General features: G+C 36.1%; 1 protein-coding gene across 1 annotated transcript; it reads left to right on the forward strand.

Moving 5' to 3' along the window:
* The first annotated feature begins 155 nt into the window (after positions 1-155).
* ptpa (protein phosphatase 2 phosphatase activator) lies at positions 156-27,464 on the forward strand. The gene is made up of 10 exons (XM_022666238.2): positions 156-235; positions 3,960-4,069; positions 4,714-4,800; positions 4,982-5,107; positions 6,249-6,366; positions 8,198-8,297; positions 9,789-9,913; positions 11,280-11,380; positions 21,723-21,830; positions 26,495-27,464. The coding sequence occupies exons 1-10, from the start codon at positions 211-213 to the stop codon at positions 26,567-26,569; spliced, it is 975 nt and encodes a 324-aa protein (XP_022521959.2). The 5' UTR covers positions 156-210; the 3' UTR covers positions 26,570-27,464.
* Positions 27,465-27,748: the final 284 nt, after the last annotated feature.

Consider the following 27,748-nt stretch of genomic DNA (forward strand, 5'->3'; position numbering starts at 1 on the left):
ATAATAATACAAAATAAATAAATATACAAAATCATTTAAAACGTTGGATTATTGCACATCAGAAAATAATATAAATATTACGTGAAAATGCATTTATGTGAAGCACACTGCATCCTATATAAAATGTCTTTGTTACGCTTTAATAAAATGAGTTACCATTTGTGGAGGTCAGAGGTCGCGGCGTCAAGTTTGCTTCAGCCCTCATCAAACATGGCGGAGAGCGAGCAGCAGACAGGTACATTAAAAGCGGAATAAGAGCTGTAAACTGCAAAACTGCGCTGTTAAACCGGTGTATGTGAATTCTCTACTGATTAACCGGTTCCAGCAGCAGCCCGGTGCTCGGAGGAGGACGATAGGCGGCTGTGGAGTCCGGTATTGTGATTCCGCCTCATTCAGTTTAGTGGGTTCTCACTAGCTTAGCGATTAGCTTGCTGGAGGAGCTGGAGCCCGGTAGCGTTTTAATAAATGAATAATTAACAGGTGATGTTAGGTTAGAGCTGTGCTTCGTATTAAATCATATTAATCATACTTAATAAAGTCAGCAGTTGCGTTATTAAACGAGGGTACAGAGTTTCTGACTAGCTTAGTTCAGGAGCAGTTAGGGCAGGTGTGAATGGGCTCAGAGCTGAGCTCTGCTGTCAGTTTAGTAACTTTAGTATTTTAAGTAATTTAATTAGTCTCAAGTCTAAACGTACTAACGTGTATTTAAAGCATGTGTGCATGCAGTCCTGTGTATGTTGATTCATAAGCTAGCTAGTTAACTAGGTGTTGTTTTTTTAGGTCTAACTTGCTTGTTTAGCAATGTCTTAATAATGTTTTATTAAAGACAATAAACTACAATATATGTATTACCATAATTACACTTAATATAAAGGCGTTATATTAAGTGTACTTATGGCAATACATATATTGTATTTTATTGTACATTTCATGATATAATATATATTTATATAATATATTCACCATGGTATTTGTTCCTGCTGTTTCCCCATTACTTTACTTTACTTTACTTAGCTTTTAGCATATTTGAAGTGTTTGCTATACAGGACTGGAGGGCTTGTGATGGGACAAAAATGTAAATTTATTTGTAATGGTTGCTGTTGTTATTATTGTTAATCATCATTGTCATTATTATTTCATTATGGCATTCTTACCATCACTACGTTTAGTAAGTTCAGTATTTTAAGTATTTTACTTAGTTTAAAAAGTCTAAACGTAGATGTGTATTTAAAGCATGTGCACATGCAGTCCTGTGTATGTTAATATATAAGCTTGTTAACTGGGTGTTTTTTTTTTTGTTTGTTTTTTTAGGTCTAACTTGCATGTTTAGCTAGATCTTTTTCTCTAGCTTTGCTCAAATTGAATAACTATTTTAACCTCAGATCAGCTGCTCATTCTCATTCATTTTGTATGACATGACACACCAAATCTCAGTTTGGTGTGTGCCATATTATATCGCATGCAATATAATTTATTTGGTTGCAGGAGTGTATTCTTTATTATTATTTTTTTTTAATAATTTGTCTTTTTGCCTAGAATATTGTTGTCCTACAAATACCCTAGTAATTAGAAAATTGCTACTTTGAGCCTGTGTAAGCCTTAGTATGGTCGATAGTGGAGGGAGAGGAACTAGTTTTAATTACTGCCATTATTATTATTATTATTATTATTATTATTATTATTACTATTATTATTACTACAGTCATCATTACTTACCACTATAGGCATCTGGTCTGTGGCTGGTGAGCCAGGATATTGACATAGTGTTGTAAGACGTCCTTTATGTTTTGTAAAAAATATAATAATAAATATACTGTAGTTTAGTGTAAGCATTTTATGATACAATGATAGAATATGTTTACCAGTCCTGCTGTTTCCCTCACTTTAGATCAGGGGGCTTTTAACATATTTAACAGGTTTTCTATAAAGGATGCTGAAGGCTAGTGGTGGGACATAAAAGATAAAGACTGTCGATGTAGGAGAATCTTAAATCATGTAAAGCTGAGTATGCAAGTGGATTCATGCTTTATGTGTCAGTTTATTGATAATGTTTTTTATTACTGGCTATCTGTAAAACTGGAAAATGTAGCTTTAGCCACCTTGAATCCTAAGCACCATCTGACATATCCGACATTTTCAAGTGCTCTTCACATCCAACACACCTGACCCACAGTATTGACCAGAGTTGGTCTGGGGAAAGTGGCTACAGAGCTTGCAAACATGTGAGTGAAAGTTTCCATTGGTGTTTCAGTCATGCATGACTGGCAAATTGATCTAGTGAAAAGCCAGAAAAAGAGAGCATTTAATCCTGGGTGGTTTCTTTTCTTTCTCTCTGTGATTACACAGTACAACTGCAGGGATTATAAACGTATGCAGGGGTTTTTGTTGTGGACAGTAGGTTTGGAGATTGGCATCTGGAGATTAGCATAGAACACACATACCCCATGCACGCCATAGGAGAGGCCAGACTACAACATGTACTGCAACTGCCAGAAAACGTCAATGAGTGAGAGTAAAATGTAGGTCACCAGAGGTTCATTCTGCTGTTATGTAATGTTTAGTAGTGTTTGTGGGTCAAGCCTGGTTAGATTGGTATTTTAACATTTAAAGTTCAGCTGTTTTTGCAAATGGCTGTAATTTATTAAAAATTAAATAATTTATGACAAAAAAATGCTTGTATTTAGGAAGTTTAACTCTGGTTCTTTAGAGCGTTTTGTGATTTGGTGGTTTTCATCATTTAATTGATTGATCCAGTGTTTTAATTGACATTTAATTGGTGTCTAAATAGGGGATTGCTTTCAGGACCAGAATTAAGCAACCCATAGATGATTCACCAGTTTACCCACCAATAAATTATGTGATTTAGGGAATTATTAGATGATCATTAGAAGTTTTTATGGTTAACAGTAGAGACAGTAGTGAAAGATCAGTGTTGTTGTTCATTCAGCTCGATCGCCTGATTGCAGATCAGCAATTAGTAATAGCAAAAGTGGTGTTTTTGGGAGATAGAATCAAATGAACCAATTGATTCAGAAAAGATTTGATTCGGATAGATTAAACTCTGCCTGTAGACCTTGTGAGACATTTGAATCATCGTCATTCACCACAGTCACATCTCGTGGGCAATTAGGCACTTTACCAGTTTGTCTTCAAGTTTAAAATGATCCCAAACAGCAGATTTTACAAATGCATACTGTTCAACAAGTTTTAAGCAATAAATAATAAAGCAATGCAATGTCTTGTGATATTTCTCCACGAAAAAAAACAAACATTTACAACGCAACGCTTCTCTTTTAAAGTGTGTGACAGCGTCATATGTTATGTTGACAACAAATACAGTTCTGAGATCAGAGATAATATTTTTCAGCAGATTGCACTTTCTTAGGTACATAGAAAACTGTGTAGCAAAACTGTGTGACATAACAAAACCTGTTTTGCGTCGATAGCGTGGAGGTTTGTTAGCTCTGCTGTGTTGCTTTGCTAATAGCTACTCATTGCAGGGAATAAAAGATAAAAGTCTTTATTCACTTTCCTCCATGTGGCATGCTAGTCTTATTCTATACATAAATATATGAGTCAGAATTGTGAAGAGTCTACTCATTGAGAACTACGTCTCTGGCTGTTAATGAGTTTCTACTGACTGTATCTGTCTATGAGCCACTGTAATCTTTAACTCCTGGATATAATCTGATTGGCTCTAAGGATCAGTTAAAGTAGAGAAACATTGGTCAATACCGGTACATATACAATCGTTAAGTTTTTTTCCTTGATTTTGCCTGATTTGTAGACCATAGCTTTACTACATAATGTGGTTTTATATTTAAAAACAAATATATTTAGAACCTGAGTAGGTGGCACACACGATTGTGAGACTGTGAATCTATACCTCTAGTTAGGAGGAGTTTAGATCGATATGTTAAATTAAATTGACTATTTACTTTGTTTTGCTGTTTGTCCAGGTACTTCTACTGAAGATGACGGGCCTCCCATATCTGCCAAGTTCAACTTCATGGTGCCAAAGAAGGAGATCAGCATGGTGCCTGATATGGGCAAATGGAAGAGATCTCAGGTAACCCCACCATGTCCATGTCACTGCAGTGCTGCAAATAACCCACCACCCAAATAATACCTGCTCTATGGCTGTCTATGCTGTGGGATCCTGACCATTGAAGAACAGGGTGACAGGAGAATAATATGCTTTCAGACCTCAAATAATGCAAAGAAAACAAGTTCATATTCATAAAGTTTTAAGAGATTAGAAATCAATATTTGATGGAATAGCCCTGGTTTTTAATCACAGATTTCATGCATCTTGGCATCATGTTCTCCTCCACCAGTCTTGCACACTGCTTTTGGATAAATTTATGCCTTTACTCCTGGTGCAAATATTCAAGCAGTTCACCTTGGTTTTATAGCTTGTGATCATCCATCTTCCTCTTAATTATATTCCAGAGGTTTTCAGTTTGGTAAAATCAAAAACTTATTTTCAAGTGGTCTCTAAATTTTTTCCCAGAGCTGTGTGATTGGTAAAGCCGATGTGTAGAAATAAAGAGGTGGTCATAATGTTATGCTTGATCTGTGTAGTCATTAAATTACTAGTTCAGTTAAATTATCAGTAAGATGATCTTTCTCCTGCCCCACCCATTAACTACTACTGATTGAGTCATTCTGAATAAGTCTTAACATTTTGTTTTTTTTCTTATCTGTGTGTAGGCGTATGCAGATTACATGGGATTCGTTCTGACTCTGAATGAAGGGGTGAAAGGAAAGAAGCTCACATGTGAATACCCAGTTTCAGAGGTGAGAGCAGAATCAGGTTTCATTCATCTGACCCTTTAGATATACAGCTGTTGGGTGTTGGTCCTCAATCTTCTTATTAAAGTCTTTATTAAAATCTATTTATTTATACATGTTGCTGTGTTTTAAATCCTGTTGTACTTATTTGTATTTTCTCTGTGTTTGTTCTGTCTCTGGCTGTTAGACAGTGGAGAAGCTGCTGTCACTGTTGGGAACTTTAGATCGCTGGATAGATGAAACTCCACCTGTAGACCAGCCTTCACGCTTTGGCAATAAGGCATATCGCACCTGGTATGCCAAAGTAGACCAGGTACAGACTTCATGTTTGTGACTTTCCTATATTCAGCTCTGTTGATGTAAACATATATACAGACATAAAACAAATATGTAAATGTACAAAAAACAAACAAATAACAAATAAAACCTTGACATTGACATTTGATGCTTTACACCACCTTATCACAACTACAGAATATTGCCGTGTATTATGGACTGAGCAGTTAGTAAGACAAAGGCCCTAACCACACATCATTTTTTTTTTAGTCTTTAGAGGCATGTCTTCATCCACACAATAATTCAAAAGTACCCTCAATAAATCCTAAGATTGCTCATGTAAGCTTTAAAGCCTAGTAAGGCACCACCAAAAGAACTCCAACTTATAATAACCGTACTGGTACTTTTCAGCAAACCAGCAAAACTAGCATTTCCACCAGTTTTAGTGGAACCATAAAAATGCCCCACTATAGGTCATCAACAGAGGGCGTTTCACAGCAGTGATCATGGTTTGCGCTGAATAACATAGTATTCTTCAGGTCCTGCTTCAAAAAAACGTTTCTGGTTCCGAAACCTCAAAATTAGTTTCGCAAATCGGACTGGTGCCGATTGATGAAAAGGTGATAGTAGGCTTTTTTTTAATACTATACAAAGTTTGATATCAAATTCCTCAATAAGCAGCATAATGGCCAAAACAGCCCTAAATACAGCACCAAGCTGAAATATATTTTCTAATGAAAAATGACAACTGGGTTGTTCAATTACAATAACTCTTCCAAGCACAATCTTACACATAGACTAAAGAACATCTATCTTAAAAAGTTATTATTTATATATTTAATTTTTTTTTTTTCTCTATTGCGTAGACAAACCTGTACGGCATTATCAAAAATGTGTATTTGACCCACCCACACGAAAACATTCTCAAATAGTCTCTTAATGGAGTTCACCTTGGAGATTATAAAAGTTGTTCAGTAAACTAAAATGCTGTGTTTATTCGGACAGGAGGCCAGAGTGCAGAAATAAAGATGGAAAAATTAGATTAAAAAATATATATTTCAGCATGCTTTCACATATCTTGGCAGGTTTCAGTTGGCAATCTACAGCTATTTATATTATAATAGGAATAACTTATATTGTGATTGTGTGTATGTATGTGTGTGTGTGTGTTTGTCTAGGATGCTGAGGCTCTGGTCTCTACACTGCTCCCCCCTGACGTCAGTGCTGCTGCTCCTGAGATCGCCGTGTACCTGAAGGAGGCTGTAGGCAACTCTACCAGAATTGATTATGGCACAGGTGTGCATGTATGTGTGTGAGCACTGACAAACCCGTAAAAGAAATGTGCAAATGTCCAAATGGGAATTTGTCAAAGGCCAAAACAGCGAACTGCAAACTCCCACCAACAGACGTGAAGGCCCTAATTCACAAATACATAAATGAGAAGTGGCAAAACGAATGGAACACCCAAATAAACAGCAAACTGTACGAGCTCAATCCCAAAATTGATCGTGTCACCAACACGTATGTAGACAATAGATGGGATCAAGTCATTTACTCAAGATGCCGCATTGGCCACACCAGACTGACGCACTCCTTTTTACTGAAGGGCGAAAGACCAACGAACTATTACTATAAAACATATATTTACCGAATGCCCAAGATACTTATCTACGAAACAAAAAATCTGCCTGTCAGATACACTAGTGGACATTTTCAACAAAGACAATGCAAACAAAGTACTGACCTTTTTAACTGTTACCAACCTACGAGTCCTCATCTAAGGACGAGATCATAGAACCTTGTGAATAAACAATACCTATCCTGCCACGAAATAGCTGACGAGCTGATGTGGCGTTAAACTCAACTAACCAACCAACCAACCAAATGGGAATTTGATTAGACTTAATAAAAGACTGCTTAACCCTTTCAGACCTAAATTATGTTCCAGTGATTTATAAGAATAGAAGAGTGCTGTTTTGTGTCTATAATGCACATGGAAACCAGATTTGGTTCAGAACTATATAAAATAAGGAATAAAAAGGATAAAATGTTAATTTTAGTGTAATCATTTGTTTAACATTTTTTTTCCCCATATACGTTTTTTTTTTCCACAAGTCATTCCTAAGCATTAAAGAAAAACTTGTAACCTGAAAAAAGGGACTTACATTCCCTTATTAGCTGGAATGCTGCCATGCTTTACTTCAGTGTGCAGATTTTTATTTTTCCAGTACTGTGGAAGGTGCTAATTGCTGCTGATTTATTGGCTGATAAATGTCTATTCTCATGGAAAATATGTCTCAGTCTGTGTTAAGTGCAGGTATACACAGCCAATGAATGCAGGGTCTGAAAGGCTTAAGGCTATTTGTGAGAATATGTATTCGTTGCTCCTGGGCTCCCCCTGCAGTCAGGTTTTACACATGCATTTCTGGATGAGCTGAAAGATACAGGGCAGTCACTGACAAGTGTGTGGATAGACTGATGTGGTAGAGTATTAGATCAGCATATTATAAGATTTTACACAACAATGACTCTGGTTTTACAGTGTTCTGTAGTGTTGTTTGCAAGAAGTGTCCTGTAATCTTTGCAAAAATTATAGTTACCATTGTTTAGACCCCGAATTAACACCAGCATACTTTCTTTTCATCTTTTATTTGTCAGTGCGGTATCACCATTATTTTGTAGCTAAAAAAATCTACAGAATGTTGCTTTAATTTGGCTGTTTCTAAGATTTGCAGTTAAAATGTTTACTAATTTCTGTGTATTGTCACATATTACATATTCTGGAGTCAAACATGTATTTTGGTGCATTTTACATTAAAGTGAGGCCTGAAGGAGTAGTAAATAAACTCAGTTCATATTCAATAGGAGGATACTTTTCTGTAGGTCCACTGGAGGGCACTGTTGTAGCATGAATGCCAGTCCTGAAGCCTCACTGTGGCCCAGTAAACAACTGCAAGACGTAATACTGAATAAACTGTTCACCTCTGTTTTTTATTGTTTTCAGTTTGTGTTTTTAATGGAATGTGAAAAATATTAGTCATCACCGTGTTGCACATCATACTTATGTTAAAGGTGAATTAATATATGTGTGTGTGTGTTTGTGTGTTTTGTGTGTGTGTGTTTGCAGGTCACGAAGCTGCCTTTGCTGCATTTCTTTGCTGTCTCTGTAAAGTGGGAGCGCTCAGAGTGGACGACCAGCTGGCCATCGTTTTTAAAGTCTTTGACAGGTTAGATATGTGAAAATGTGGATTATATATTTTTCCCTTCACTGTTCACCGTTTCATTCATTAGTCAAAACTACTGTTTAACTAATGCATGAATGCACTTTATTTATTTATAGCATTCAGTAATACACTGCATACTGAACATATTGTACATATGTATTTGGTACAAGAACAGTGGAGTGTAAAATATACTGTATATTTATTTATACAAGGCGTGTTTATAGCCAGATATTTTCTGTCTGTCTATCTTTTTTAGATCTATATATGCAAAGGTTTAAGGCGCTTGTGAAAGTTATAATAAAAAAACTCCTACTCTGCCCAGAAATAACAACAAATGTCCACTGATGTTAGAATAAAATACGAATAATGGTAACTATTAATAATTACTTATAATACTAACTATAATCAAATCAATAAACCACTTTAGTTTCTGAATCAGTTTCTCTGATTTTGCTATTTATAGGTATATGTTTGAGTAAAATAAACATTGTCGTTTTATTCTATAAACTACTGATTTTCTCACAAATTCCAAAATAAAATTATTGTAACTTAAAGCATTTATTTGCAGAAAATGAGAAATGGCTAAAACAACAAAAAAGATGCAGAACTTTCAGACCTCAAATAATGCAAAGAAAACAAGTTCATATTCATAAAGAGTTCAGAAATCAGTATTTTGAGAAATAACCCTGGTTTTAATCACAGTTTTCATGCATCTTGGCATGTTCTCCTCCACCAGTCTTACACACTGCTTTTGGATAACTTTATGCCTTTACTCCTGGTGCAAAAATTCAAGCAGTTCAGCGTGGTTTGATGGCTTGTGATCATCCATCTTCCTCTTGATTATATTCCAGAGGTTTTTAATTTGGTAAAATCAAAGAAACTCATCATTTTTAAGTGGTCTTTTATTTTTTTCCAGAGCTGTAGTTTTAAATAATGTGCCAAAACTATATATACATCTATAAATAGATCAACAACAATTTTGGAGAACATTTTGGAACATTTCTATTGGTCCGGCCACAATGAGATGTTAATGCAATATATTGTCAAAACGTGAAAAATAATAAGAATTAAAATTTTCGGAAGTCAGCAATTTTATATTTATCGACCTATAGCTTGTTTTACACTTAACATGTATGTCCAATATATATTTTTATTGTCTCATATTATTGCACATTTCCTTGTGATATGTTCTCTGTTTTGTTTTTTTTCACAGTACCGTTATTTGCACTTGGAGTTATGCTAACTGCATTTCTTTGTTTTATTTTTGTATTGAGAAATAACAAAAACACTCTATCAGTGTCTTCTTATATATTTACATAACTACATGTTGAAAAATGAAATATATTGATATTTTTGCTCGTCTACTTTTGTTTGCTTGACGATTATTAGCATAATTACTGCACAGTCACAGGGTACTGGGGGTTGGTAGTGTGAAAAATGCTGCATGTGATGCACATTTGCATGTTAATGAGCTGTGGGCTGTGATGGGTGCAGGTATCTGCGGGTGATGCGGAAGCTGCAGAAGACGTATAGGATGGAGCCGGCGGGCAGCCAGGGCGTGTGGGGGCTTGATGACTTCCAGTTTTTGCCTTTTATATGGGGCAGCTCACAACTCATAGGTATCACTGTCTCTTTTTCACTCTTTCAGTCTTAACCCCTCTGTGACGTGATGAGACATAAATGAGAGAGAAAAAATAAATGTCCATTTGTTTTATAAGTCAATTGAAAGTAAATTGTTAGTAATTAAACTTGGTTCAGTTCATTTAAAGTTCAATTAGAGCTGGAAATAACAATTATTACTCTTAATTGATTTAACCTATTAACAGTCAAGCCGTTCATTTAGTCTTGTCACAGTCCTGCTATTGTGCATTGTGTCTCGTTCTCTACAGCTGTATGCAAAAGACTCTGCACACCCACCTATATATTTAGTAGATAAAAATCTATAACATTCTTTAATGATATTATTTGTTTTCCAATGTTTTCCAATCTTACACATCATTTACAAAATAGATTTGTAGAATACTTTTTTTTAAATAAAATTTCTTGATATAAAGACCACAATTGTGTCATTATTACTGTTAATAATCCAAGTCATTACGTTCCTCTACAGTATATTTCACATCAAACAACTGAAAATTGCTTGGTTAAATTTTTTATGAATAAAATACAATGACCATTTACTGGTATAAGTGAGTTATTGCTACATTAAAGCCAGCTATATATATATATATATATATATATATATATATATATATATATATATATATATATATATATATATATATATATATATATATATTGCAGATAATAAGATTATATCAATATATATATCAAGATTATATCAATTATATAATAAGATTTATATCAAAGTCTACTCAACACAATCTCAGACAAAGTAGCTTCCAGAATTTTTTTTTTCTTTTTCCTTTCATCACCACTATTGGCAGTTCTTACTCTGTAACCGGGCATTTCACAGCAAACCCCTTTCAACAGCTTTATTTACTTAAGCAGAAATGTTTAAAATGGGTAGAATTAACATTTAAAAGTGTCAAAACATTGGTGGAACTCTTCTTTGATCCTCAAATTAATCTGTTGAGCCAAAATATATTCAAATATATGATACAATTCTAAAACGAGGCAAAAACATTAAATATTGGTTCTACTAGCTCTTTTGTAATGAAACATAAGCATTGTTTTGAAAGTGTGCATATGGGGTTTGCTGCATTGACTGCTATGGGGGAAGGGTGACACCTGCTGGTGACTGTGATGAAGTGCATTAAGTGTTTTTTTTTTCCATTTCTGAGGTCTTCTCTTTATCTCTCTCCATTCTACTCTTTTCTACCCTCTTTTATAATACTACATTATAATTTGCTACACCGTTTACTGAGTTAAATAGGATTAGTCAGGATTGCTGGTTGGATCACATTTTAGGGGCTGATCTGTAATGTAGTGCTATTTCAACTCTCTCTCTCCCGCTCTGATCAGACCACCCTACCTTGGAGCCCAGGCACTTCGTGGAGGAGAAGGTGGTGAACGAGTACCACCAGGACTACATGTTCCTAGAGTGCATCAAGTTCATCAACGAGGTGTGTGTGTCTGTGAGAGAGAGAGCCTGTAAATGAATGTGTCTCTCAGGTGACGTCCCCTTTTAGCAGGGCCTGTTCTAAATATGACACGAGACAATAGAGGGAGGAGGAACAGTAAGGAGGTTACTGAGAATTATGGGACTGAACGTTAGGAACGTAAGGAGAAAGCCCAGTTCAGGTCACATTTACTGTATTTCTTTTAGTAAGACGTTAAGTTATGATGGTAGTCAAGTTTAGGTTTTAGGATAAATTTTAAACTGCCCAGTGCCCCCATATTAATTCAGTGTTTGTGTTCTGGTAAAAGGCCTCTTAAGGATCCATGCAAAGAAAATTGTTTAGAGATTATCTGTTGTTTTTAAATCCACTTTGATTAGAAATTGTGCTTTATGTAAAAACTAAAAGGTTTAAAAGCTGGGGGGTTAAACAGATTAATTTGATTAATAAAATTAATTACAGTTTTAATGTGCTTTTCACTTGGGGTAATGGAGATTGCACATCTTACATGAAGAAGCTGCCAGAGAGAATCTCAGTAAATAGACATTTGCTTCTGTCAGAAGTCTTTAAAAAAAAAAAAAAAAAAACTCTCTAATGTGGCAGTGATTTTCATATTTTACACATTTCCAAAACAGGAAAATAAAAAAAAAATTGGTATTAATGTAAAGGAAATAATAACTTAAGCATCACTTTAGACAGTGAAATTTCTTAAACAATAATAACTAAAAATCGTAATTAAAATTAATTCATATATTTTTACAATATTGCACAGCCCTAATAGGTATACAATAATAAAAATCAGCCCAAAACTAAACAGAAGGGATGCACTGAAAATACATTTTTGGCCAAAACCAAACAAAATGTAACATTTGGCCGAAGTATTTTTGTCTGTATTGTTTGTATTATTGTTTGTATTATTGTTTTTTTTTTTGTTTTTTTTTTACACAACTAGCAATTACACAACTATATTTGAAAAATTATTTCACATCAATCATGCTATTCTAAATACAAATTTACCTCAGCAGTGCAATTCTAGTCACACACTTAACAGTGCAATATAGTCATCGGTTTACTTCATGTGCCTCATAAATGTAACCTTAGCTGAATATTCAAGTTATATGTGTGTGAGATTTACACAGAGAAAGGCAGCCATGCTTCTGATAAACAAACACTGAGAGACAATAAGACTAATTTACATCAGCCAGTTTAACTATACTTCTAGTGTTGCTAGCCCAGTACAGCTAGTTTCTTTCAGTTGGAAAACATTTATTAAGACTCAGTAAGCTGCTATTAAGAGTGATGAGTGATGCAGAATTATATATTTCATTTATTTTTTTTAATTAGAAACTAACAGTGAACTTTAACCTGCCAGTGGTCATCTCCCGGCTGCCCCTTCCCCATCTCCCCCCATAAATCATTAAAGGAAACACTGCAATATGACTTAAAATAGGCAGTCGTTGTTTGGTAAGAATTATTTAGTAGCATTTTCACTAATTTTACCAAACACTGGCTGTGCTTTTTGTTTTTATTGTTTTCACTAAAAATGTTTTGGTTGCCAAATATTCTGTGCATCCATAATAAACTATAAGAATGACACAGATATAACCAAAGAAAACCAGTAATAAATGTTAAGTCGTATCACTGTTAAGCTGTTTTTAGTATATCCTATGTTTTGGCCAATATGTCGAATTGTACCTCATTTGAGTTGCAGTGGAAACTAATGACCTGTTTGTAAATAGCAGTGTCAAGTGCCATGATACACATGTACAGCTCTTGAAAAAAGTAAGAGACCACTTCAGTTTCTGAATCATTTTCTCAGATTTTGCTATTTATAGGTATTAACTTACTTATGTTTGAGTAAAAGGAACATTGTTGTTTTATTCTATGAACTATGCACAACATTTCTCCCAAACTCCAAATTAAACTATTGTCATTTAGAGCATTTATTTACAGAAAATGAGAAATGGCTGAAATAACAAAAAAAACAGAGCTTTCAGACCTCAAATAATGTAAAAAAGCAAGTTCATATTCATAAAGTTTTAAGAGTTCAGAAATCAATATTTGGTGGAATAACCCTGTTTTTTAATCACAGTTTTCATGCATCTTGGCGTGTTCTCCTCCACCAGTCTTACACACTGCTTTTGGATAACTTTATGCCACTCCTGGTGCAAAAATATAAGCAGTTCAGCTTGGTTTAATGGTTTGTGGTCATCCATCTTCCTCTTGATTATATTCCAGAAGTTTTAAATTTCTTAAAATCAAAGAAACTCATCAATTTTAAGTGGTCTCTTATTTTTTTTTTCCAGAGCTGTATAACAAATAGCAGAGGTCCCTTAATAGAACCCTGTGAACCCTGTGTTGCTTATTGGATATAATATATTAAGTGAGATGTCAACAATATACTGATAACTAAATATGAAACCATTGGATGGTGGTTATCAATATGGAAACATCAGCAGCAGTGTGTAACATTGTGGTGTTCATGCTATTGGAGCAGCCAGAGTGGAGCCCTTCATGGTCATCCCAGCTGAAGATGAGCTCCAACAGGCTCAGCTTATCTCATGTCACTGTGTCCTTTTCTAGGAACAATTGTTCTGTGTGCGTCAGATGATCTTGACACTTGTCTTAATGTCTCTAAAATTAGTGAATAGGAACACTCTTCTGGTTAATTCGTTGATTTAGGCCACATAGAACAGGCAAGCTAAGAACATGAGCATGTAATTCTGTATAGCTGTTTGAGCCTGCTTACACCACGCATTAACATTTAGGGGTGTTGGTGATCAGATCACTTTTGGATTTCTCTCGAGTACATACGAAAAGCCAGGTGTAAAATCTGTGAAGGTTTGTGGGAGACAGTAAAATCAGATCTCTTCTGGTATCATTGGGAATGTATTTTTAATAACAAGTATGATGATAACAGCTTCAGCTTGTCATCAGCTGCCAGAGCCCTGAGAGAGCACAATTTGCCTTGCTCTCTCTGGGTGGGTAGATGGCGCTCTTTCTCTACATCACTCCAAAGGGTGATGTGGATCAGCACAAGGCTGCGTCTGTGAGCTGATGTATCAGAACCGAGTCACTGCGCTTTCCTCTGAGCGCCCTGTGATGCTACTTTGGTAATACTGCATCAGCAGCAGTTTGAAAAGAGACGGTGGCTGACTTCACATGTATCGGAGGAGGCATGTGCTAGTCTTCACCCTCCTGGTATTGGAGCATCACTAGTGATAGGGATTGGGGAAAATAGGATAGAAATTAGAAATAAAAAGGAAAAAAGTGTGAACAAAATTCAGTCAAAGTAGATCCAGATACCTTGCAGATCTGAAATGCATATTAGAGGTGTACCATATCACATTGTGCACAATAATATCGCAAAAAAATGTTTGACACAATAAAAAGAACTACGTATGATAATGACGTTATTCTTGAAAGCAGGTTATTTTGTATTTTTGTTATTTACTGTTTTTTAATTTTTATTGATTGTTTGCAGTTTATATACATGCAATAAATATGCTGCATGTTTTGTGGTAGATTTTTGTAAAAAAAAAAAAAAATGTTTTACTTTATTACACTAATATTATCTTATACAAAATTAGCGTCTTGGGAAGTTACTGTTCAGGAAATAGACAAATCTTTTTTTTTTTTTAGTCAGTGTTTTTTTAAATCACCAAAAATATCCTGAAATATTGTGATAACATTTTTAGGGCCATATCGCCCACCCCTCGTGCACATTAAAGCAAGGTGTAAAAAGGCCTTTTGTCCCGTAGTTCATACTCGTGCAGCTCAGTCTCATTTCTTCAGTTTATGTTCTGCTCAACACAGCAGAAAAGCATCCTGATAACAGCCTTCAGCAGAACATCTCAGTCTTCTAAAAAATATAAACATCATCGTTCAAAGCAATCTCCAAGGCTTAAACAAATAGTTATCGTGACACAGCTAAAACCACAGATAACTCTGATGTCCGAGCTCCAGTCTGAACAGGCTAAAGGCCACTGTGATAAAGAATTAAGGTGTTAATATGGAGCAACCTCAAAATGACCCAAGTTCAAAAAGGGGGACTTGTCCTCTTTGGGCCCACACCAGAAATAATAGGCAATAGATTACGAGATTCTATATTAAAGATCATGCAGACTTGTAATAGTTATGAGACTATTTAAAAGAATGTACATTTACATTTTGGGGGTTGTCTTAAATTACTTAAATTAAATATTTCATATAAATACAGACAATCTCGGACATGTGATTTCTTTGTAGATGCTGCCTTGTCGAAACTCAAGGATGTTTTTTTTTGGTTTAATATAAATCCAGTGTGATTGGTTCTGTCTTTCCTCATATATTACATATACGATTCTACAAACATCATTGTACAAACAGCTCTGGGGAAAAAATTAGAGACCACTTTTCTTTGATTTTACCCAATTGAAAACCTCTGGAATATAATCAAGAGGAAGGTGCATGATCATAAGCCATCAAACCAAGATGAACTGCTTGATTTTTTTCACCAGGAGGGGTAGAAAGTTATCCAAAAGCAGTGGGTAAGACTGGTGGAGGAGAACATGCCAAGAGCTCTGCAAAGCTCTGCAGCTTTTTGTTATTTCAGCCATTGCTCAATTTATGCATATAAATGCTCTAAATAACTACTTTTATTTGGAATTTGGGAGAAATATTGTCTGTAGTTTATAGAAAGAAAACAACAGTGTTTATTTTATTTTACTATAAACATATACCTATAAATAGCTAAATCAAAGAACAGAATCAACTGCTTCAGAAACTAAAGTGGTCTCTTTAATTTTATCCAGAGCTGTATATGATTGATTTATATGTACAGTACATACTCAGAATAAAAAAAAACATTTTGAGTGAAACAATAGGTTTATCACAATTAATTAAATATGTTTTCATTCCGTCATTTATTTGTTGAAGGTCCTTTAATACAAGATCTTAAATGTGTTTGCCCATAATCTGGACATTGTCTGTTAAGTCTCAAATGATGCCACGTCCATCTGTAGCCAGGAAGCCCAGAGTTGGGATCCCAGTTGGCCATGTTCTCTTAGAGTGTGTAGGATGGTCCTAATTGTCCTCCATGGTGGTAAAACAGAATTAGCAGTGAGCATTCTGAATTAAGGCAGCCTGTTAGTTGTAGTCACAAGCATGTCTCAGACTGCCTTCATTGAGCTTATAGCATAGAAGCACAGTAAATTTCTCTTCTAGATACCCAGTTTGTGCACTGTATATAATGTTTCAGCAGTAACAGTCCAGTTCATAACTCTGTGTAATGAACTGAAAGGGCATGATACAGGTCTTGCAGATGGTCTGTTTCAGTCAAGATGGTCAGTCACCTTCTCATGATATAGTAGAATAAGGATTTGTAAACTGATTTCTGGAGGAAACATAGCTTATTATATAATTTCATTATAAATCAGTACAGAGACAAGTCCAGCTTTAACTAGAAAACTTGCGTAAAAGACCTACTATCTGTCAAAAACATAAACATATTTAAGTCTGCATTATGAACAGTAAGTGTGTGTTTGTGTGTGTGAGGGAGGGAGGAGTGTGTGTAGAGTGTAGAGGAGAGGATGCTGCAGCTGTGGCTACAGAGTGATTCAACTTCCCAGAATGCAGAAAGGAGAGTAAAGTGTGTGTGTGGTGGGGGTGCAGTGTAGGAGCGCTGGAGTCTAGAATTAACACTGACTTACCCTACAACATTCTCTCTCTCTCTCTCTCTCTCTCTCTTTCCCTCCTTCTCTGTCTCTCCCAGTTTATATATGTCTGTCTTTCTTTTTTGTCTGTCTCTCTTCTTTTGTCTGTACATGTCTTACTCTCTGTCTGTAGATTTATCTTTGTCTCTGCCTCTCTTTCTTTGTACCTCTGTCTCAACCTCTCTGTCTCCATTGCTTTGCTTTCTTTCTCTCCACCTCTCACTGTCTCTCTTTTTCTCTCTCTGTACCTCTCTCATTCTCTTTGTCTGTATCCCTTTGTCTCTGCTTATCTTTAGCCGTGTCTCACTCTCTTTCTCTGTCTCTCTGTCAACCTCTCTCACTCACGCTCTCATTGTGTCTCTCTCGCGTCTCTTTCTTTCTACCTCTGTCTCACTCTCTGTCTGTCTGTCTCTTTGTCCCTGTCTCCCTTTCTCTTTACCTCTGTTTTACTTTCTCTTTCTCTTCCTGTCTCTCTGTCTGTCACACTTTTTATGACTTGCTCTTCATGTGTCTCCCCCTCCCGTATTTCACCCCTCTTTCCCTCTCACTCTTTTAGTCTTTCTGTCTATTTTTGTCTCTGCCTTTCTTTCTTTATAACTCTGTCTCAACCTCTGTCTCCATTTCTTTGCTTTCTTTCTCTCCACCTCTCACTCTGTATTTAGATTTTTTATCTGTCTCACTGTCTCTCTCTTACTCTCTCTTTACCTCTCTCATTCTCTTTGTCTGTATCCCTTTGTCTCTGCTTATCTTTAGCCGTGTCTCACTCTCTTTCTCTGTCTCTGTCAACCTCTCTCACTCACGCTCTCATTGTGTCTCTCTCGCTTCTCTTTCTTTCTACCTCTGTCTCACTCTCTGTCTGTCTGTCTCTTTGTCCCTGTCTCCCTTTCTCTCTACCTCTGTTTTACTTTCTCTTTCTCTTCCTGTCTCTCTGTCTGACACACTTTGTATGACTTGCTCTTTATGTGTCCCCCTCTCCCCTATTTCACCCCTCTTTCCCTCTCACTCTCTCTTTCTTTCTGTTTGTCTTTGTCTCTCTCTCTTTTTTTCTATCGGTCTCACCCTCTTTTTGTCTCGGTCTTTCTTTCTTGCCACCTCTCACTCTGTATTTTACTTTCTACATGTCTCACTCTTTGTCTCTGCCTCTCTTTCTTTCTACCTCTGTCTCACTCTCTCTCTGTATTTTTTTTGTCCCTGTGTCCCTTTCTCTCTACTTCTGTTTTACTCATTCTTTCTCTTCCTGTCTCTCTCTCACACTTTTAGTGACTCGCTCTTCATGTGTCTCCCTCTCCCCTTTCACCCTTTTTCCTTTTCACTCTTTCTTTCTATCTATCTTTGTCTCTCTCTCTTTCTATCTCTCTTTCTCTCTCTCTCTTTCATCTCTCTCATTGTCTCTACCTCTGTCTCACTCTATTTGTCTCTTAATGTCTTTGCTTATTCTCACTACTTTTGTTTTACTTTGTCTTCCTCTTCCTGTCTCTCTGTCTCCCTCTCTCCTTTTCCTCCCCTGTTCTCACACCCTCCTCTGTTTTCTGTTTTCTCTCATATATACTGTATACCTCTCCCTCCCCCTTTTTCACTTTTTTTTCTCTGTCTGTCCCCCCAATGCTACCCCCTTCTTCTTTCTGTCTCTCTCTTTCAGCTTCCGTATCCTGATACAGCGGTTACAATGCAATATATCGGGATATATTAAGATGCTATAAGCAAGATAATAAACAATACAATTTTAGGGAACAAAAATACTGTCAAAAGCTCTATCCGCACGGCATTAGTTTCATGATTAGGACATCTGTGAAAAATATTTTACACTTTTACACTACTCAGTGTTAAAACACTTTCATTTGGAGTGCAATTGAAAAAACAAGAGGACCAGTGAGGGTTTTTTTGGGGCTTTTTTGGTCATGTGACATCATGTTCAGTAGCTCCTCCATTTCCACTTGCTGTTGTGTTTATGTGGATCTCTGTGGAAACGCGCGCCCAAAGTGTAATTATGGTGTGTAGCAGTGGACCAATGTCTATTTTATCAAGCGCGACGTGACGAAACTCAGAGATGTGCGTCCAGAGGAGACTAAAAGGAGGAGTTCAGTGAAAAACAGTAGATAATTCAGCCTGTAATTTTCTCAGAGGACGTCTCAGAAAAACACATACATGGTCGTTCTGGACATAAAATCACAGAGGACCCCCATAAAAGAGAAAAATTACCCCAGAACCCCCTGAAAAACGAGGGCTTTAGATTGAGAACACTCAAACATCATATTTTTAAAATCTAAATAAAAGAAAAGTTTACTTTTTATGCAGTTAGAACAGTGGAATCTATTGAAGGAGTACAACACTAATATTGTTTTTAAAACCCTCCCACTGAACAGTACTCACCTGAGCCACTGTCTGACAGCAATCTTTTAATCTGAACTAATTATTCAAAAAAGCTGTATTGTTATCTAAAAAATTGCAATATAACATTGTCTTTTTTTTCCTTATGACCCTATTTTTATACTGTATTTGTCTCTCTCTGCTCATCTTTTTCATTTTGTGTGTGTCTCTTTCCCTTGTATCCCCCGTCTCTTTTGTCCCCATCTGTCTCTCTGTCCTTGTATCTCTCTGTCTCTCCTCCTCCCCCGTTCTCACCCCCTCTCAGTCTCTGCCTCTCTTCTCTCATATGTAGTAGATGTGTCTCCCTCCCCCATCTCTCCCTCCCTCCCTTCTTTCTGTCTGTCTCTCTCGCTGTGTCTCCTCCTTCACTACCCCCTCTTTCTCTCCCGGTATCCCCCTATCTCTCTCCCTCTCCCTTTCTCCAGTCATGTTTAGGCTTGTTTTTACTCTGTTGTGCCATTTCTTAAGACAAAGAGGAAATTGACAGTGTTGTTTAACACACAAGTGCTTAATGTACACACCCTTAATATTATAACTTGCTTTGTTGAAATTTCATAATCCACATTTTTGTGTTTTTTTTGTACTTTAAATTGTTTTAAAAAACTATGACACAAAATTCTGAGCTCTCCAATGTAAAACGCATTGACAAAGGATTTCTTACGAAATCAAAAATACTGTATTATTCTTGTTTGAATCTCTCTCTCTCTCTCTCTTTCTCTCTCTTCTCTCTCTCTCTCTCTCTCTCTCTCTCTCTCTCTCTCTCTCTCTCTCTCTCTCTCAGAGGTTATGTGTAGAGCACTCTGCTCACATGAGTCATTTCCTTCCACACATGCTGTTGTGAATCATTCACTCCCTTAGCACCCCCCACCCCCACCCCATGCTGGGCCCCACTGGAAAGTCCAGCCTCAGGAGGGCAGTCTGGGAAAGTGTGTGTGTGTGTGTTTGTGTGTGTGTGTGTTTGTGTGTTTGTGTGTTTGTGTGTGTGTGTGTGTGTGTGTGTGTGTGTGTGTGTGTGTGTGTGTGTGTGTGTGTGTGTGTGTGTGTGTGTGTGCTTGTGCATAGAGTAAAGCTACGCAGCACTACACTGCACTCCATTCATGAGCTCGTCTTTCCTTGGAGCAAAGCCCCCCACACCAGACTTTCTCCCCTATTGGCCTCTTGAATGGACCCTGAACTACAGTTATTACTACTGTGTTACTTCTAATATTACCATTAAAACCAGAGCACCCTTTAGAACTTACAACTCTAATTACAGCTCACTCCAGAGGTTACAGCCGTCACCATGTCTCTCCTTTCATATAACACATACCACTATCGCCTGACTACTATACTTACAGGGCCCTCCATTAGTCGTAATGACCAGCCATTTCTACTGTTTTTACTTTTAACACTTTTTTTTTTTTTTTTTAGCACATTTTTCTTTTTTTGTAGTTTAATATACAGCTCTGGACAAAAATAAGATACCACATAAAAATTATGAGTTTCTTTGATTTTACCAAATGGAAAACCTCTAGAATATAATCAAAAGGAAGATGGATGATCACAAGCCATCAAACCAAGCTGAACTGCATGAATTTCTGCACCAGGAGTGGCATAAAGTTATCCAAAAGCAGTGTGTAAGACTGGTGAAGGAGAACATGCTGAGATGCATGACAACTGTGATTAAAAAACAGGTTTATTCCACCAAATATTGATTTCTGAACTCTATGAATTTAGGAATTGTTTTCTTTGTCTTATTTGAGGTCTGAAAGCTCTGCATTTATTTTGTTATTTCAGCCAATGAGTTATTTCTCATTTTCTGCAAATAAATGCTTTAAATGACTATTTTTATTTGGAATTCAGGAGAAGTGTTGTCTGTAGTTTATAGAATAAAACGACAATGTTAATTTTGCTCAAACATATACTTATAAATAGCAGAAGCAGAGAAACTGATAAAGAAACTGAATTTTCTCTTTGGCCATTGGTCAGTTTCCATGATTTTGTATCTGTATTTTAGAGATAGTAGGATATGTTTCCACAGCAATTTAAGGATTTTAAATTAGTTTGTGTGTACTGTTTTTCTGCATCAATGTTGTCATATAATTTTTTTGTATTACCCTGTAGCCCTGTCCCACAGATTATTTGGCCATATTTCACATTTTAAAAATATCATTGTGTTTTTTCACAAATTAATCTCTCTATATTTAACTGAGGCCAAACTGTAATCTAAAAAGTTATTCTGTATATAAATATATTATTATTATTATTTTTTTTTCTCTCTTATAGTGTGTTTTTTTTTCTCTCATTAGATGAAAACCGGCCCCTTTGCTGAGCACTCTAACCAATTGTGGAACATCAGCGCTGTCCCTGTTTGGTCCAAAGTCAACCAAGGCCTTGTACGAATGTACAAAGCTGAAGTAAGTGCAAGAATATCACAGTATACTGCGATATGCACCAATCACAGATGATGAAAAACTGATGATGGAAAACACATAGTCCCAGGGCAAAACATGAATAATTATAAAACAATAGCCAAAAACTTTTTTTTTATTTGTCCTGACATAATCTGTGAACACTAGATTATTTAAAAATGTTGACTTTTTAACCATATTGTTTGCAGCAAAGCAAAAAGCTGGCATGTTTATTTAACCTATCCAGCTCAAGCTAAAACCCCAATGAGATGATGGTATAACACAGCCTGCCATTTCTGAGCTAAAAGAGCTTGGACTTGGAATTTTGCCATTTGTGGCTAAAGACAACCGCATTCACCATTTGTTCAGAGCACACACACACACACACACACAGTGAGCACACATGCCTGGAGTGGTGAGGGTTAACGCACAACAGTCACAGCTCGTCAAACCCGGGTGTTAAACCTTATGATCAGTTACGCAGCACTGTAACCACTGAGCCACCGACGCCTTTTATATTTATTATTACTATATTTGTTAAATTATTGAAATCTATTGTTTAATCTGTGTTATTAAATGTCCTCACAGTGTGAAAGGCAACTGACATAGTGTAAAACAGATTGGGTTTGTGTATGTTGGTCTTTCTTCACAGCTTTGTTTCTGTGAATTTCTTTTCTGGGAGAAAAGATAGAATTAGCTTCATCTGACATATTGAACTTCCTTAAGACTGTTTCAGTATGAATGTTAGAGGAGCTGTGGTGTCCGAACCTTTAACTGAGAGCACCCTGTAATGGTTTAGTGCTGGAAAGAAAGAGTTAAACAGAAGTATAATTTTATTAATTTTTTTTTGTTAAAGAATTAGAATATTAGCATTCAGATATATAGCTTTTACGTGCACATTTCTTAATGGCATGGGTTAAACTAAATGTTAGGTTTTCTATTAATTCAGATTTTCAAATTTACTGTTAATTAACAAACATTTTACAGTTAAATTTCAAATGTTATGAATTGATGTCTTTATGAGCAGGATAGGGTTAAGTGTGTGTGTGTGTGTGTGTGTGTGTGTGTCTAAAGCCCCACCCCCTCTTCCAGAGCCACATCCTGTGTTGTTGAGAGAGAAGGCCTTTTGGCCCCTCCCCTCCCGCAGCTGAGGGGCCAGTCTGTCTGCAATCCTCCCCACCCCCACGCAGCACACACACACACACACACACACACACACACACCCTTGCATTCCCTTCTCCACTGCTTTAGCTCTGCAGTCCTCAGCGCGCCTTCAGGCTGACTATTCCTTCAGCTATATTATACAAGTCTGAAAATTAATGCCGCTGCCTGAATGTGAGGGAACTAAATGATACAGTAATAAAATGAGGGTACACGATGAGCTTGAATGATACAAACGTTCATAAGATTTATTGTGTTATAATGACTCAAATTCAGTTACAAATTACTATGAGCGAGTTACAGAGGTTTTTATTACTTGGGGTGTTTCTCTCATACATAGCTTCTAATATTACTATTACTACATTTATACTATAATATATGTAGTTATGTTTATAATGACTATATCACACACAGACAGTAGATAACACTGTTAACATCCAGTGGTTCTTTGTGTTCTTTTGGAAACTGGCTTGTGGGCCTGGAATATTCTTTACCAGGATGATAGTCTGTTATCATCTTTCTAAATGACTTTAAAAGTATGTGATTAGTTAATTATTTAATGTTCTACAGTGTTCTATAGCTGATAATTAAGTGCAATCTTTTCTGTTGTATACATTTTGGACCAATTTAGGTCAAAAAAGAAAAGACAAATCAAAACAATCAATAAAATTAACATATAAAAGGGAATAAATAGAGATAATCCGAATATTATCAATGCTTTTAAATTCATGCACTATTTGATCCACTATCCACTGCCAGTCAATAGTCAGATAAATCAGATCACGATTTTAGCTGTTACCTAATTTCATAACATTATGTAAGAAATTGCAGTTAAGAGGAACGTGGCCCAAGTGCTCATGGCAAGGCACTGTGAATAACCAGAGTTTAACAGAGGCCTAATAGTGGTTGCCAGATAGATAGGTGTTTCATTATGAAGTTGTGCAGGCATTTAACATTCCTCTATTGTGTCACATGTGTGCTGGGAATACTTAATAAAATACATTACCATCCACAGTAGACAGCACAGTGGGTCATAATGACTGTAACTGGCAGATCTTGCTTGAATTGTCCATGCAAACCAACAAGTGACTTAAAAAAATCACATCAGTGCATTCAATTCAGGCCCCACATGCTTATCTTACAGGTCAGTGTATCGTTCTTTAGCTTCCGTGGACCTTGGCTAAAGTCATGGAACATGATGTTTTTTGTATTTATTATATATATTACTATTATTATGCACTCATTTGTACTGTTATGGCACTGTGGCTCCTATTTATCTTTTTACTTACTGATCATTCTTACTACCATATATCTTATTAGTGCAATAATATTCTGCTTTTGTTAATATCTTGCATACTAATTTAAACACATGGGCTTATTTCATTGGTTATTTTATGGTTATTTCTTAATATGCCCATTATTGCATTACCTACTGAAGCCGCTACTGCATGTTTATCCTGGTTAATGTATGTATTTGCTTCACAGTACATACTTCATATAGGTTCAGAGACAGGGCATATAGACTTTTATTATTGGTCACTAATAGTTCTTCTGTGATTTCCACTATTTATTTTGATAATGTATGCCATTTTTGTGTAATGTGTGTAGTACTGTGCCACTGCAATTTACTTTGGGATCAATAAAGTGTTATTTTATCTCTTATCTTAAAGAATTGTTCCTATTGATCAGCAGATAACTTATTAGTCTCAAGTTGAAAAGTAGCATCTGTTAAAAATGTAATAATATTTAAACATCTAATAATTTTAGATTATATAGTTATATAGTTCAACAAAACCATACAGTAGTGACTATATCAACTTTATATATACTTTATAATTTTAAGTTGGGAAATACAAAAATCAATTTCTTATTTAAATTACAGTTTTACAGTATAAACTTAATTTCAAATGGCATAAATGATTTCTTTTATCTTCTGTTTGTATAAGTATAGGCTACAATATATTGTCAGTAATTGTATTGGCCAAAACAATAATAAATAGAATTATCACATTAACACAGATCTACAGTTGGTAAAGAACTATATTTAATTATGATATATTAAATGTACAGTTACAAAATGGTAAAAGTGTATCTATCCACCTACAGAGCAGAAATTAATTTCCCACTAACAGGAAACACATTCCATGCTCTTTATTCACCGGCTGCCGCCGGGGCCACGTGAACAGGATGTCCGTGTGTTAGGCATGGGTTTAAATGTACTGAATAGGGAGCTGCGTGATTCTACGTAATTTCCCTCCCAGTGGACGGACACATTGTCTGTACTGACCAAGCGTACAATTACACTAGCATGCAGTGCTAGTTTGGGTATGCCTGATAGAAATGTTTGTTACTGTGAATAGTTATGTGAGCAGAAAAAGAACTAAAAGTTTGGTCTTTCCAAAAAGGTTTACTAAGATCCCAATACTTTATTAACTAGTTACAATAAAACCCAATGAAAAAAAATAAGGTGCCTTAAATGGCTCTTTGATCAATTAAAATATAATAGAACAAGTGGTTCTCTTATTGGAGAACCATATTTGCAATAGAAATGTATGAATTATGTGATTCTTTAGACTCTTAAAAGCTTCTTCACACTCACACATTTCTATTACAACAATGATTTATGGATAATTTATGGAACCTAAAGGCCATCACCCAAGAAAACACTGGATAAATCTACTATACAGTATCTTAAGTATAGGGCTATTATTTGTGGGTTGTGGGTTCATACACCCTAAATTTGTCTTTGGGCCCTTTTCCTTTGTTTGTAAATATTAAACTGTACAATACAAATAAATGGAACAGTATTTTTGCTGAAAATAGTGAAGAAATGTGCAATCTTTAAACGTATAACTTCCGCAAAGCGGAATATATATATATATATATATATATATATATATATATATATATATATATATATATATATATATATATATATATATATATATATATAATCATATTTTCTGCTTCTTTATGGTTTTATTGTTATTTTTACAGAAAGGGACCCTTTTAAGCAGGGTCACGTCATGTGCCTTTGATTGTGTGTGTGTATATAAACAGACACACACAGGACACATTTAAAATAGGTATAAAACTCATCCCTCAACCCACTTTAGAAGTTGATCTGAGACTTATTTAAGCCACATTATAGCAGTGTAATCGCATTCCTCTCTCCGAAACACATTCAACAACCAAACCTCCACCCAGTACAACCAAACCTCCAGTAGTAACTGACACACAATGAGAGGATTTGCTTATTTTGTCCCACACAGCAATCGGATTCCAGTCACCAAATGAGTGGTCAAAAGGTGACCAGGGTGTAAACAGGTTGGAGATTTAACAAATGGAAAGCAATTCATATTTTTGACAGAATTGTTATATATTTCATTGACAGCTTCTGCAAGAAACCTTAATTTCCTCTTCACCTAAAGAGTCTGGAAGTGTATAGAAATTAAAATACACTAAATGACATTTGTTTTCTCTCTCTTTCTGCCCTTTACCTTCTGCAGTGTCTAGAGAAGTTTCCTGTCATCCAGCACTTCAAGTTTGGCAGCCTGCTTTCCATCCAGCCTGTTAAACCATGAACGAGTGGCGGCAGGAACAGCCACTCGGAGACCACAACCAAAACTGGAGTCCCAGAACAAACCCTCTGAGTCCCCCTTAGCCACAAGCACCAAGCCCCAGTATTCACCCACCATGCGAAACTATTTAATAGATGTGCCTACAATCTGAATCCACCTTCTAACATCAAGCCAACATGGCGGCTACCCCTTTTAAATTATGGATTCAATTTTGTTTTGTTGAATTTTCTCCCTGCTGCGAGCTGACAATTCAGTGCCCCCTCCCGACCCCAAAGAAAAATTCTAACAGTTATAGTGTTCTGTTTTAGGCCTAAGTATAGTCAATGGCGCAATAGGACTTGTGCATACTCATGATCTCCAGCATTCTTATTTATTTATGTAAATGTACTTACGAGGAGTAGCGCTTGCCTGAATGGATACGTAGAGGCTTGGTTTTTGGTTTTGATGCTGAAGAAAGCAGGCACTTTGTCAATTTTCCCCATTTAGAGTGTGTAATGATCTTTGACAAATGGATGAATTGTGTGGGTGTGCACGTACGTCTGTCTCCAAAGGGACGGTGTTTGTTTGTTTGTTTTTTTTGTACGGCTTTCTTGGCTTGTTCACCACTTGCTGGAGCCTGTATTTGCTGTGAATGTAAGTGTGCAAGTGTGTAATGCTCAAGTGTCATTTTGTCACAGTCTGACATTAATAACCTGTCAACTATTTTAGTCTTATGTGTCTGTAATGCTTAATTCTTCCTAAAACTGAAGTAGTGCAAATGATTACACCTTGACCAAGAACCTTCCATTCAGAAGCTCAAACTTCATACTGGCTTTATCGACGGCAGCTGTTGGATTAGAGGAAGCACACTGGATGGCATCCAGATTTCATGCTGTGTAAATAAATGGTTTTAAGTTAATCCAACACTATTTCTCCATTTCAGAAGGACCTCTTATCCCAGTTTGTATCATGGTATGCGGTACGCCTTGTAGTGACCACAGCATGTGCCCACCTAGTAGTTTCCAAGTTAGAATGAATCACACAGTCCACTTTAGTAGAAAATCCTACTTCTACACGACCATCAACTACCATATAAATACATATAAATATAAATAACATATAAATGTTCACTATGAATTAGATAAATCTGATTAAATGATTCCATAAAGGAGCTGTAAACTGTGTAAAGCTAAACCTTTACAT

Source organism: Astyanax mexicanus, chromosome 1, assembly GCF_023375975.1.
Source record: "Astyanax mexicanus isolate ESR-SI-001 chromosome 1, AstMex3_surface, whole genome shotgun sequence".
NCBI lineage: Eukaryota > Metazoa > Chordata > Actinopteri > Characiformes > Acestrorhamphidae > Astyanax > Astyanax mexicanus.